Source organism: Microcebus murinus, chromosome 13 (assembly GCF_040939455.1).
Source record: "Microcebus murinus isolate Inina chromosome 13, M.murinus_Inina_mat1.0, whole genome shotgun sequence".
Lineage (NCBI taxonomy): Eukaryota > Metazoa > Chordata > Mammalia > Primates > Cheirogaleidae > Microcebus > Microcebus murinus.
The window spans coordinates 77,811,259-77,826,054 of NC_134116.1; the positions used below are offsets into that span (position 1 = coordinate 77,811,259).

Genomic DNA, 14,796 nt, shown 5'->3' on the forward strand with positions numbered 1-14,796 from the left:
GGAACTGGAGGGTGTCCTAGTGAGGAATGGTAAATGCCAACACATATTAAAGACTATTTACATGAACTGTTGCTAACTATAGGCCTACACTAAAAGTTCCCTAATGGTCTATGCAGGAAGTTCAGATTCAGCCAATTACAAAGTTGGAAATGGCAAACACAGGGATACCCATAAATACAGAATCACATTCAGAATATCCAAAAACCTATTTTTCCCCAGGAGAGAAAAGTGGCCTCTGGGATAGGAAGGAACCAATGGCCTTCTTCAATCAAACTTCTGTGGCCAACACTTATACTTACTCTACAACTACTTGGCAATGGATGCTGTGGTTACTGAAGCAGAAGATGCACTGTCACTACTTCTCTGGCTTGTTGCACTGCTTCCCTACAGCCAGACATTTGTTTGGGACTCTCAAAATCATTATTCCACACTGACATCCTGACAAGAATTAGCTTTCAAAAAGAAAGAGTACATCAAGTTGCCTTTCATGAAATGGAAGGTAAGTGGAGAGCAGAGACTATGTTTTTTGTTCATGTATCCCAGTTTCTAGGGCAGTGTCTGGCTGCAAATATTATCAAGGGAAATACTCATGGACCTCTTAAGAGGGGAGAGAGTAACCTCAGATCGCAAATCCAGAGGGTATTTTTCAGTTCTGCCTTTGCTTTATTCCATCAAGGCTTCCTCTCTCACTCAGAGTAAAAGCAAAGATTTTACAATGGCCTTTAAGGGTCTGTAGTAACTTGCCCTGTCTAACTTTAATTCTTCTAGTATGCTTTCCTTCATTCACTCTGCTCTAACCAGCTTGCTAGTTCTTAGCAAGCAGGCATGACCTACAAAGGGTTTTTTTTGCCCCTGCATTTTTGCCCCCATGGGAGGATGGCTCTCTCCCTCACTAGTTTCAGGTTTGTACTCAAGAGTCACCTTCAGGAAGGGCTTCCCTAACTACCAATTTACAACTGTCTTCCCTCACCTCCCCTAAACCGCCAGACTCTCCAGAGCCCTTGCTTCCTGTATTTTTATCCATAGCATTTACCACCATCTAATATTCTACACACTGGACTTACTACTTTTGTTTATTATGTCTTTATTATGTCTTCTCCAATGGTGATGATTTGTTCATCACCATTTCCCTAGTAGCTAGAACAGTGGCCTGAAGAGGAGGAAGCAGAAGAGAAGGAAATTAGAACAGGGAAGCCAGTTCCCTTCCCAACTCTTCCAATCCCAGCTCTTCCAAATTTATCCAAATTACTCTTTGTCAGGCTCCTTTTCCTCACTTTACCTCTTTTTAAGCATTCCCAGGACTCTAGTCTTCACTCTTCTCTACAGAGTCACAACATATTCTCTTGCACAAAGTCATCCAAATAGAAATTTCAATGTTTACCCAAACACAGATAACTCCCAAATTACTTCCTGGTGCCAGACCTTTTCCCTAGTTCTGGATCCCCATAATTAGCTAGCTACTAGAAAAAACCTGACCACTTAAGTTTCTCCCATCCATCAGCTTCTCTCTATTCCTACGCAGGCTGCCCCACCTGACTACCAAATCTCTTGATTAAATCACTATTGTGTGAGGCAGGACAGTGTAGTGGTTAAGAGAATAGGCCTGGCAGTACAAAGATGTGGATTCAAGTTTCCAGCTTCTACCTGTTCCTTAGTAGAGCAGTGTGAGCCAGGACAAGTTATTTAATCTCTGAAACTTCAGTTTCCTTCCCTGTAAAATGGGATGACATTAGTGACAGTCAAAATAGCACTTTGCTTGGGGAAAAGCATTCAGGTACTCCTCAAAATATAATGGCTCTTACTTCAAAGACAGTTTAAATAATGTCAGTTTCTCCTAATTCTTGGTCCATTCTTAGTTTTATATCTCCTTCCTTCTTTATAACAGATAATGTATATTTGTATACATATATGTATGATCTCACATTCTAATGACAAAAAGGGGGAGCAAGCTGAAGAACAAATTGGGCATTTCTTTTGGAATAATTCAATTTGAGCACTATTAAGGATCAGATTTTTACTGACATTGCATTCTACACAAACTCTAGGAAGCAGTTTTTCAGTTTTATAGCTTTTAAAAAAATAATTCTTCCATGCCATTCTGTAAAATTCCATTCATGGATATTACAACATCATTCAACATCAATATATGATGTCAGCCAGAGTACTGGAGCCTGGCAGGGAAAGGAGAAAGACTGCATAAAAAAGAACTGTCTCTGCATATTGCTCATTGTTTCTTGGCAGGACTAACTCATTACAGCAAAATTAGAGCTGAAAGTGATAGGCAGTAGCCATGTGGTTCATAAGTATAGCTTGGAAATGCTCTTTCAGAAATTCAAATTCAGGGACTTGACATCTTTATTGATGCTACACAGTTAGTAAACCAAATGTGACCAAAACAGGATGATATCTCTGTTCCTGAATTTTAGAACTAACTAGTACTCAGCTGAAATACTACACTGTTAAAATCTCTGGTTAGCAAGCAATAAATAATGATCCTAAACATTATAAAAAATGCCATGTACATATTATTTACTTATGACAAGAAGAGGTTTGAGGAAGAAAAAGCTCTTAGAATTACTATTAGCATTTATTTCTGAATTAATATTAATACAAACTTAACAATTAGATTAAAATTAGAGAGGCACTGAAAGAAGCAGTCTTTGGAGTTACACAAACCTTAGTTTAAATCCAAACTTGACCCCTCTTGAGCTAATTGGGCAGGTTAAACTAAGCCTATTTCCTCTTTAACTATAAATGGAGATAATAATACCCAATAACTGACAGGGTTATTTAAGAGATTAGCGATAATACTGTATAAATTAACATTGTGAAATTGTACATATTATAAAATTACAAAAATATTGTATAATTGGCGATATTGACATATAGTTGCTCAATAAATGATTATTACTTTTCAAATATAGCTGTCTGAACAATATAGAACAAATCACTAAATAGTCATATAGTATATACTCCATATACTTGATCAATTCTTGATCATACTGACTAATCTATATGAGGTTTAAAATAGCTAATAAACCAAAAGCAATTCACTTTTTGTTTTGAAATACTTACAATTATTTTTGCAGCAAATTAACTAAGTCCAGGTGAAGACTACACATAATGGAAATAAAAGGTTGGCTATGTTCAAATTAATCTTTTAAGAATAAATTCTTTTCCCAATAGATTAATAATTTAAGAAAATGTTACAGTCCATACAACAATTATCAGAATGTATATGAGGTCCATGTCTATGTTGCTATTGTATACCCAGTCTCCATACAATGCCTGGAACATAATAAATACCTAGCAAATATTTGTTTAATTGCAGTCAACATACACCACTTAAAATCATCCCAGAGTAATGGCCCAATTATAGAAAACAACACAAAGTAGGCCGGGCACGGTGGCTCACGCCTGTAATCCTAGCACTCTAGGAGGCTGAGATGGGCAGATTGCTCAAGGTCAGGAGTTGGAAACCAGCCTGAGCAAGAGTGAGACCCCGCCTCTACTATAAATAGAAAGAAATTAATTGGCCAACTAATATATATAGAAAAAATTAGCCAAGCATGGTGGCGTATACCTGTAGTCCCAGCTACTAGGGAGGCTGAGGCAGTAGGATTGCTTGAACCCAGGAGTTTGAGGTTGCTGTGAGCTAGGCTGACGCCATGGCACTCACTCTAGCCTGGGCAGCAGAGACTCTGTCTCAAAAAAAAAAAGAAAAACAACACAAAGTAATAAACACGTATATCTGAGAAGTATTTTTAATGAAAAATTAGTCAGAAATCTTTTAGTCTTTAAAAGGGCCTTAGCAGGGCACGGTGGCTCACGCCTGTAATCCTAGCACTCTGGGAGGCCGATGCAGGAGGATCACTCAAGGTTAGGAATTTGAAACCAGCCTGACCAAGAGTGAGACCCCATCTCTACTAAAAATAGAAAGAAATTAATTGGCCAACTAAAAATATATAGAAAAAATTAGCCGGGCATGGTGGCGCATGCCTGTAGTCCCAGCTACTCGGGAGGCTGAGGCAGAAGGATTGCTTAAGGGCAGGAGTTTGAGGTTGCTGTGAGCGAGGCTAATTCCACGGCACTCTAGCTCAGGCAACAAAGTGAGACTCTGTCTCATTCATAAATGAATAAATAAATAAATAAATGGGCCTTATTAAACCACCAGCATGGACCCAGTGTGGAAAGTTAAAACTAAATCAGAAAATTAATTGAAGAAAAGTTCATCAACTGGTAGTTAAAGAGGAATATCAGACCAAATGAAAATCACCAGTGACAACCTTCAAGGTGATAATAAGGCTACAACCAACCATACAACTAAAAACAAAATATACATCATCATAAATTGAAGGAGAAAAGCCTTAAAATACCCAGAGGATCCGAAGTATTTTCCAAGAGTCTGTTCACTCTTATCATTTGCCTAATAAGGTTTGTTCTAGTTGATCAGATTCAGTTTGCTTTTACTGGTTTTCAATTGTGTGCTATGCACCGTGTAGTGGGCATTTGAAACACGCACTCAGTACGTTTTCTTTAAAGGAAAAAAAAGAAAGACACAAAGATGAGGTTCAAACCGGTGCAGAAGGAAGTCATGTGCACAGAGCTACTACTATGTTTTCCTGAAAATAAGACCTACCCATAAAATAAGCCCTAACAGGATTTCTAAGCATTTGCTCAATAGAAGCCCTACCCAGAAAATAAGACTTAGTGATGGGTGTGGCTACGCAGCCTTTCTGCACAACCCATGCATTTCATCCCAGAGCGGTAAAGATGACTATCAGCCCTTCTTATCTGCCCCATGAGAGCTCTATTACTCGACATGAGAGATTGGAGCCAATGGTTTTAAAGGAAATAGAGTCACAAGAAATTCAGGATGGAATTCAGGGTTTGGAGAGTTATGATGATGTTCCAGAAGAAGACTTAATTATATTTGAATAAATGTAGATTGTTGTACCGTACTTAAAAAAAATAACACATCCCCTGAAAATTAAGCCCTAGGGTGTCTTCTTGAGGAAAAATAAATATAAGACCCTGTCTTATTTTGGGGGAAATACGGTATATAATGCACATCTGGAACCTTGGAACCAGGACAAGAACTTGATCCTATACCCACTCTAGTCCTCTTTCCACCGTTGCACCTTCTACTAGTCTGGTTATAGACTTAGTCACCCTTCTATTTTCAAACTTTAAGTGCCAGACACTTGAATTCTCTAGTTACTTTACCTTTCTTCTCTTAAAAAAAGAAAGATTTTTTAAAAATCCCTTTCTTAAAAAAAGAAAGGGATCAGTTTTTAGCATCTTCAGTTTTACCAGGTACTGTATGTGCAATGCTAAAAACAAGCTCTCATAAAAATCCATGTGCACCTTAAAAAGGCTGGTGAAATATTTTAAAGACAGATCTAAAATTCTCATTGGAACAACGAAGCTAACGTTACGTCTGCTAGTTTCCCAAGCTACCCGTAACTCTGAAATGAGCAGCAACTGAGTGACGGTTTCGGCTTTTGCAAAACACCGAGAGTCAAATTCAGTGGCTCTTCCTCCTAATAGGTTCCCAAGCGACCTGAAAATGTTACTCAATTCCTCTGGTCTTGATTTATGTTTTTTCTCCCTCCCAAAGTTGACGTTTAACTTTAATGCTGGAAAAGTAATTTGATGATATTGTGATGTCATTTCCTTAAGTCTTTAAATTTGTAACGGAATCATAAACTATTCGTTCCTTCTCAAAATAAATGTCTTGTCACACACAAAAGGTATGGAATTTAATAAGTTCGATCGAAGAAAGTTCCATCTCATCTTTTAAATTGCGGAATAACATTTTCCCCTTCTCCATAACTCCTCCATTAAGCTGATCATGGAACTTAACGCCGAAAGTGTGAAGCACAGACACGGAAATACCCAATCTAAATGACCGGACGCGGAGACAAGAGAGTGACAGTGATCTTGGCTCCTCCAAAACTTGCATCAGGAATCTGTGACACGGGACGATGAAACGTGAGCAAAGGAAAGCTTACACAACATCATAATGTTCATTTGAGGGCCCGCCCGCTTTCCGGCATAGGAAGCGACGGACAGCTGAAAAGCCCCCAAAGATAAAGCGCTTCCAATTCTGCCTCCTCAAAAAAAAAAAAAAAGGAAAGGAAGAGAGCCTACAGCTAACAGGGCGCTGACCAATTTTCCCGGACTTATCCTCAAGCACCCCGAGGTTCTGAAAAAGAGACCCCTGCTCCCGTAGGTACGGGAGGCCTCCGCACCTCCCTCGGCCCGAGCCGCCGCTGCCCTCCCAGCCCAGGCCCCGCCTGTCCCCTCGGTGCGGGGCCAGGTCCCCACCCGGCCAGTCCCCAGTCCTAGTCAGGCCCGGCGAGCCCTCGACGCCTCTGCCGGGTCAGCCCAGGCCAGCGGCAAATGGCTCTCCGCACCCGACTACCTTGGTCGTCCGGATGTGCTCCATCCCGAGGAGACGAGTGCCGGCAGCCGGCCTCAAGGGAGGACCATGGGGCTACAGAAGCCTGGCGGCGACAGCGACCCACAGCCACAGCCAGCGGGAACTCGCTCCCTGGGCCAGCGCCTCGGGTCCGTCAGCCCGCCCCCGGTAGCGTCAACCACGCAGGCGCGGCCGGCTACCGCCGTCTCCTAGAAACACTTCCCCAAACCGGAGGCCGCCGAGATGACGCGGCGGGCTGGTGGGCAGAGCGTCCACCGACGGAGAGCGGCGGCCTGGTTTCGTCCGGGGCCGCCGCGGACTCCACAGCGCCTCCCGCTGGTGGAGGGCTGGTATGGCTCGTCAACGCCCTCCCCCCGCATCCCAGCAAGGAGGGCCTTTGTGGTCCTGCTAGACACGTCTCCGCCCAGGAGAGGCGCGGGGCGGTCAGGAGAAGACACCTCCCTGCGTGAGAATAGATCCTGAGCAAAGGGCTCTTGGCAGGTGAGGGCAAGGTTGGGTGCTCTGGAGTCCATCACCAGATTGGTGGACAGCACCAAACTTAGTTTGAGCTGCAATTTTACAAGAATTTATTCCAAGGAAATAATCAGATATATTTAGTGCAGCTTTATTAGAAATAATCAGATTCTCCCACACTAGAGGATTAGTTGTGTAAAGTATGATGCTTTCATACAATGTTAGCACCAGCATCTATTAAAACTCATCCTGTAGAGGGATATCACGTAACAAAAATGTCGATGCTGTATTACTGAGTGGAAAAAAACAACAACAACTGGCTATTGAACACTAAGTTTAATGTGACAGTGCTTTGTAATCTTTATGTAAACAAAAAGTTTACATTTCTAGAAGGTAGGACTACAGGTGATTTTTGTAATTCCTCTCTTGCACTAAATAATTGTCAGCCTGGAGCATATTTTCTCCCTGGGGGATATTGGAGACATTTTTGGTTGGAAACATTTTTGGTTGTTCCTACTTGGAGCTGGGGGTGCTCCTGGCACCTAGTGTGTAGAGGGTTAGGGCGGCTGCTGAACTTCCTACCCGCCCCCCACAACAAGGAATTATCCAGCCCAAGATGTCAACAATGCAGAGGTACAGAAAGCCAGCTGTTTTCTGAGGATTCTGTACTAAGTTCACATTTGTAATTAGAACATGTTTTCAAAAGGAAGGAAGGAAACTATTATATCATCTTTCTTAGTATCGTCAGTGTTAGAAAAACCTAGCATCTAACTTTTCTAATTAAAAATTTTGCTTCATTTTATTCAAGTTATCTTGGTATTCTTTTGTTTTTGTTTGAGTGCCTGCTATGTTTCAGACAGATCGCCAAAGCAATGGAGAAAACACACTTTTTGGTGGACTTGCTGACTACTGCAAGGTAAATACGTAGTAAAAATAAGATTGAACCACCCAGAAACCAGTCTTGGTACAGTACAGACCCATCCCCTGCCCCCCAAAAAAACCACAAAACCTAGGCCGGGCTCGGTGGCTCACGCCTGTAATCCTAGCACTCTGGGAGGCCAATGCGGGCCGATTGCTCAAGGTCAGGAGTTTGAAACCAGCCTGAGCAAGAGCGAGACCCTGTCTCTACTATAAATAGAAAGAAATTAATTGGCCAACTAATATATATAGAAAAAATTAGCCGGGCATGGTGGTGCATGCCTGTAGTCCCAGCTACTTGGCTGAGGCAGCTCAAGCTACTTGCTTGAGCCCAGGAGTTTGAGGTTGCTGTGAGCTAGGCTGACGCCATAGCACTCACTGTAGCCTGGGCAACATAGTGAGACTCTGTCTCAAAAAAAAAAACAACAAAAAAAAAAAACCACAAAACCTGCTGGGGGGTGGTGGGGGGAAACAAAACAAAACACATAACAAAAAAATGCTGAAAAAATATGTAGGTCTTAACTGAAGATTTTTTGAGAAAATGGAAAAAGGTGAATTATATTGCATAACATTCAGCAAGACATGCTTAATAAAACCTCTTTCTATATCATTTCTCCCCCAAACTTATATCTTCTTCATTCCCTGTTCCCATACAGCTCTTCCTCCCTCTTCTCATCTCTTCTATTTCTCATTTTCTCCCTTAACCAATTCTCAAAGAGAGGTAATCATAATGACATTAAATGACCAAAAGTGTACCAAGTGCTTTACCTGTATTATGAGGAAAATACTATTATTTCCCTCATTTTAAAGATGAGAAAAGTGAAACACAATAAAGTAACTTGTCTAATATCACACAGCAGATAAAGCCAAGAAACATCTATGATATAAAGCAAGACAGTGTGACTCCACAGACTGTATTCCTGACAACTATTCTATGTTGATTTGCTTTTTCAAAATCCACATTAAAGTTACATATATGGTAATGTAATAGGCTAATAAATCACCCTGCTTTTTATTTTTTTTTCTTTTTGTTTTTTCTTTCTCTTCTTTTTCTATTTCACCCTGCTTTTTAAAAAAAAAACTAAAATAATGGACAAAATATAAAATCAAATTCTGTACGGCATCAAATAACTGACAAGATAGTGAGAACTTACAAGTGCAAAATATAAAGGAAAGTACATATTCAGAGAGTTAAGCAGGACATTGAAGTTGATCTTGCAAGAGAGCTGTTTCCACATCAAGGAAATTTAGTATCTCTTTTGATGCCCTTTCAAGGCAAAAAGTTCAGAAGTCTAAGTCTAGGGCCCACCTCAGATGAGGAATTCAATGGCAGACCCTACGTATGTAAAGCCAAAGCTACAAGGAAACTCAACCAATACAACTGCCAGAAGACTAAAAGGAAATATGGCTTGATACTGAGAAATTGAGCGGGGTGGACAGGAATAATTCCCTGTCTTGGAGATATTACAACCATGAAAAGGTCAGACAGATTTTCAGCCTAGATTAATATCACCCATGGGATCCACAAAACTTCAAGCTCTGAATATTGTTTAAAGTGGTCTGGATTAGCAGTGCCTAGGAACTTTATTGTAGCAAACACAAATCCTTTTTGGTGAAATGCACCTCTATATTATGCCTCAAATCATTCTTATAATTAATTGTCAAAGGAAAATTAAAGTCATGATAAAAATAACTAGCTCCTGGCCAGGCGCGGTGGCTCACGCCTGTCATCCTAGCACTCTGGGAGGCCATCGCGGGAAGATGGCTCAAGGTTAGGAGTTCAAAACCAACCTGAGCAAGAGAGAGACCCCATCTCTACTAAAAATAGGAAGAAATTAATTGGCCAACTAAAAATATATAGAAAAAATTAGCCAGGCACGGTGGCACATGCCTGTAGTCCCAGCTACTCGGGAGGCTGAGGCAGGAGGATTGCTTGAGCCCAGGAGTTTGAGGTTGCTGTGAGCTAGGCTGACACCAAGGCACTCTAGCCTGGGCAACACAGTGAGTCTCTGTCTCAAAAAAAAAAAAAAAAGAAAGAAAAAAAGAAAGAAAAAGAAAAAGAAAAATAACTAGCTCCTAAGAAAACAGTTCTGAAGACATAATTGAACAGAACAACATGATGGCAATAAGAAATTTTTTAATTATCAGGCTTGGTGTATTAAAAAAAATATGTTCATTATGTTTAAAGAACTAAAAGACAATGAAAATATCTGCAGTGTATGGAAAATTATTTTTAAATGACCTAGCAGATATGAAAAAGAATCATATAGAATTTCTACAAATGAAAATACAGAATTAAAATGGAAATTTCCTTGGCTGGATTTAACAAATTGGATAAGGTAGAAGAAAGAATAATAAAACTGGAAGTTACTGAGAGAAAATTATCTGGAAAGCAACACAGAGAGATAAAGAGTATGAATATGAAAGAGAGGTTAAGAGAAATGGTGTATAGAGTAAAAACATCTAACATAAATCTAATCACAGTTTCATAAGAATAGGAGGGAGAGAGATACTGGGACCGAGATAATATTTGAAGACCTAGTGCCTGAGATTTTTCAGAATGCACAGAAGATGCTAATCCACAGAACAAAAGAAGTCCAACAGATTCTAAGTGGGATAGATGAAAGGAAACCCATATCTAGATACATCATGGTACACTACAGACTCAGTGTGTTAGTTTCACTATGGCAATACCAAAGACAAAAATGAGAGTCTTAAAAGCATCCAAAGTAAAAGAAGAATAAATTATCTCCAATAGATCAACAATTAAACTGACAGCTGACTTTTCATCAACAACATGGAAGACATGTAAAATTAGAATGATATCTCCAATATGCTGAAAGAAAACAACTGCCAATATAGAATTCTTTTCCCAGCAGAAACATCTTTTAAGAAATGAGAGTGTGTGGGGGGAAACATATACTTTCAAACAAAACCCAAAGACTGAGAGAGTTTGTCATGATCCATATTTAAGAAAATTCTACAAGTATACTCCAGGATAAGGAAAGTGATTACAGATGGAAGGCCTAAGATACAAAAGAAATGAAGATTTTTTTAGATGTAAAGAAATGAGTAAGTGTAAGCAGACATTGAATGACTGCATAAAACAATAATAAAGTTTTATAAGGTTAAGATAAAAAAGCATTCAAATATACGAGTCAGGGATCAGATAAAGTGTTCTAGGATCCTTGTATTGTCCTAGAAGAAGAGTGTTGATTAATTTTAACCTTTAAAAGGTTATGTTTATATGTTTTAATTTCTAGTTTAGCTGCTAAATTAATAGAAACAGCATGTATGTTCCAAATTAGTAGAAGGGAGAAATGGAATTTTTAAAAACTGTATTTGTTACAGGATAAAAAGAGTATCAGATGACAATGAATAAATTTAACAAATATATGTAAGATCTTTATATAGCTTGTTATAAAAGTACATAGATAAATCACACACACACGCACACACACACACACATACTCAAGAAGACCTCAATAAACAGAGATATGTACTACATCTGTGGATTAGAAAACTCTATTTTAAAATGTGTCAATTTTTCCCAAACTGATTTCTGTATAAATTCAATGTATTCCCAATCCAGATCCTAACAGACGTGGTATATGTGTGTATTATGGTAATAGAAGTTGTCAGTGTGTGTGTGTTATGTATGTGTGATAAGCTGATTCTACTGATTCTACATTCTAATATATAAAAAATGTAAATAATTAAATAATTATCTTGAGGAAGAACAAGAAGGCAAGATTTGTTTAAAGGGATATTAAGATTCATAAATCCACAGTAATTCAGATGGTATATTGCAAAGACAGGCAAAATAGGCTACTGGAACAGGAATGAGAATGCAGAAATAGAACCACACATAAATGAATATTTGATTTATTAAAAATGTGGTATTGCAGATTGGGGGAAGAAATACTCTTTTCAATAGATGGCTCAGAGGCAATGTGGTATCTACATGCAGAAAGAAATAAAATTTGATCCTTACCCCACACCATGAATGTTCATGTTGATGAAAGATTCAGATGTGAAAAGCAGCATAATAAATTTTTTGGAGAATATGTGAGAGTATCTTCATTACTTTATTGTAAAGAAGAATGTTTAAAACAGGGCATAACACCTGGGCATAGTGGCTCACGCCTGTAATCCTAGCACTCTGGGAGGCTGAAGCGGAGTTTGAGCTCAGGAGTTTGAGACCAGCCTGAGCAAGAGCAAGACCCCGTCTGTACCAAAAATAGAAAAAATTAGCCAGGCATGGTGGCACATGCCTGTAATCCCAGCTACTCGGTAGGCTGAGGCAGAAGGATCTCTTGAGCCCAGGAGTTTGAGGTTGCTGTGAGCTAGGCTGACTCCATGGCACTCTAGACAGGGCAACAGAGTGAGCGTGTCTCAAAATAAATAAATAAATAAAACAGGGCATAAAAAACATTGGAGATAGTAAATTGATTATATTTAAATTGTAAATGTCTATTCTTTAAAAAGAATACCATAGTAAGAGAGTAAAAAGGTAAATGACAGGGTATAAGACATTTTTAACATGTATAAAGTATTCATATTCAGAATATATAAAGAATTCCTACAAATCAATTAGAAAAAGACAGTCTCAATAGAAGTATAGATGAAACTCTTGAGCAGGAACTTCACAAAAGAGGATATTCAAAAGTTCAATAAATGTATTTAAAAGTACTTAATTTTATTATAAATGAGGAAAATGAAAATTTCTGACAATAACAGGTATTGGTGAGGACATGTAACAACATGGACTCTCAGTATTGCTGGTGGGAATGTAAATATTGCTAGTTGCAATGCCTTTGGAAAACAGTTTATTTTCATCTAATATAGTTGACCATGCACGTGGCATATGAACCAGCAACCTGCTCACACTCATGTGCCCTGGGGAATCTTACACATACATGCAACAGGATTCATGTACAAGGACGCTTACAGAAGCCTTATTTGTATTTAATAATAGTCAAACACTAGAAACAACTAAATGCCAACAGTAGAATGGATAAATTGTGATATATTGATGAAATGGACTACTATGCAGCAATGAAAATAAAAGATCTTCATTTACATATAACGGAAATAAACCCCATAAACATAATGTTGAGTAAAAGACACAAGATACAAAACAATACATACAATGTAATTTCGTTTATATTATAAGTCCAAAAGCAGGCAAAATTCAAGTATAATTTAGGGATGAACATGTAGGTGCTCAAACTATGAAGAAGCTAAAGAATATATCCTTACAATAGTCAGGATAATGGTTATGTTTGGGTAGAAAAAGGGGTCTGTCATTGGTGAGGGGAATGCAGGGAAGTTCTTTGGTGCTTGCAGCATTCAGCTTCTTGACTCGGGTGATGGTTACAAATGTTCTTTTTATGATTCATTTGTGGTTTACTAATTGTTTATGTTACTTATTAGTTTGTTAGTAGTAGTGCTTATATACTTGTATGCATTTGTCTGCAAGTATGACATTTTCACAGTTGGGAAAAATCTATGAAGTAGGATCTTTTAAATTTAATTTCTTAATCAAGGTAATACATAATAGTTTTAAAGGTCAAACAGTAGTAAAAGACTTATCACAAAATTCAGTTATCTTCTGCTCCACCCCCACTCCTACTTCCAGCAAGTAATCATTTGATTTTGGTTGTTTTTTCTGTGTTTCCATCCATATATCTAAGTAACATGGTTATGGTGCTACTTCTTGATTTTTTTTTTTTTCAGTTTTAGATTATTTCCTTTCACTTCCTTCATTGAGGGTCAGAATTTAGCTTTTTTACATTATCCCTTTTCCTGGACCCATGTTTCCCACTCCTCTCATCCTTGTAAGTAGAGTTTTAACACATTTTAAAAAATTAAATCCACATTCAATTTTTCCATTATTATTCTTACAGAAAAGCTGTTCATTTTGATCCAGATAAAGTTCTCTACTAATACTTTCTTTTTTGTCCATTTTTTTTCCTGGATCAGTTGCCTTTTTAAATTATTTGCTTGGCCTTCTTTGACTCTGGAGTTAAATACTCCTGCGCTAGATTGAGTATTTCTCATGGTTAAATCTGACAGATAATCACTCAGTTCCATTGTGTTCCTTTGACAAATCTCTATAGAGGTCTCCTGATATCTAACTGCAGGAGCCTTCTCCCCTCTTGTTCTAGTCTGTACCTGTTCTCTGGGCCCACTGAGTGAATATTATCCTGGGACTCTCCTCACCATGGGCTTGACAAATGCCTTGGTTACTCACTTGTGTTGAATTTTTATGTTTTATCTTTCTTGGTTTACTTGCTTTAGTTCTGTTTTATTTTGGTGAAGTATATTCTCTTTTGACTTCCTGAGAAAGAATGGAACGTAAATCCTTGATGGAGAGTTTGGCTGGATCTAGATTCTGGGCTGGGAATAAATGTCGTTAGGATTTTGAAAGCTCCCAGAGACATATTCTAACTCCCAGTGCAGCTGCTCAGAAATCCAGTGGCATTTTGATTTCCTCCAGATTACCACTCTACTTTTTTGGGAAGCTTTTGGGATCCCTTTGTCCCCAATGATCTGAAGTTTCAACATAATGAATCTTAGCTGCTTCATTTATTTTTCCATCCAGTGTTTTAATCTGAAAATGTATATCCTTCAATTCTGGGAAATTTTCATATATTATTTCTATGATAATTCCTGTTTCTTCTATTTTCTCTTTTCTTTCTCTTTCCTTCCTTCCTTTCTCTTTTTTTCTTTCTCTCTCTCTGCTCTCCCTCATCTTTCTTCCTTCCTATTTCTCTCCCTTCCTTTCTCCTTTCTTTCTTTTATCAGTGACAACTCCTGGTCTCACTTCCTAATTTTACTATCCTTTCACTTCTATTCTCTAATCTACTCTCTAGGAAATTCTTACAACTTTGTATTCCATTGTTTCTAAAAAATTTTTAAATAGCTATAATTATATTTTTAATTTCTGAAGTTTTTCACTTTAAATGGTCTTTATA

The 14,796-nt window shown here is 38.4% G+C and overlaps 1 protein-coding gene across 5 annotated transcripts in view; it reads right to left on the reverse strand.

Moving 5' to 3' along the window:
- MTMR6 (myotubularin related protein 6) overlaps positions 1-6,601 on the reverse strand; it is a 29,410-nt gene extending 22,809 nt beyond the window's left edge. For all 5 annotated transcript variants that reach the window (XM_076009549.1, XM_076009548.1, XM_076009547.1 and 2 more), the window contains exon 1: positions 6,428-6,601. In XM_076009549.1, coding sequence (XP_075865664.1) covers positions 6,428-6,451 — 24 coding nt within the window. In that variant the 5' untranslated portion in view covers positions 6,452-6,601. The remainder of the gene's footprint in view (positions 1-6,427) is intronic.
- Between the last annotated feature and the right edge of the window lie 8,195 nt (positions 6,602-14,796).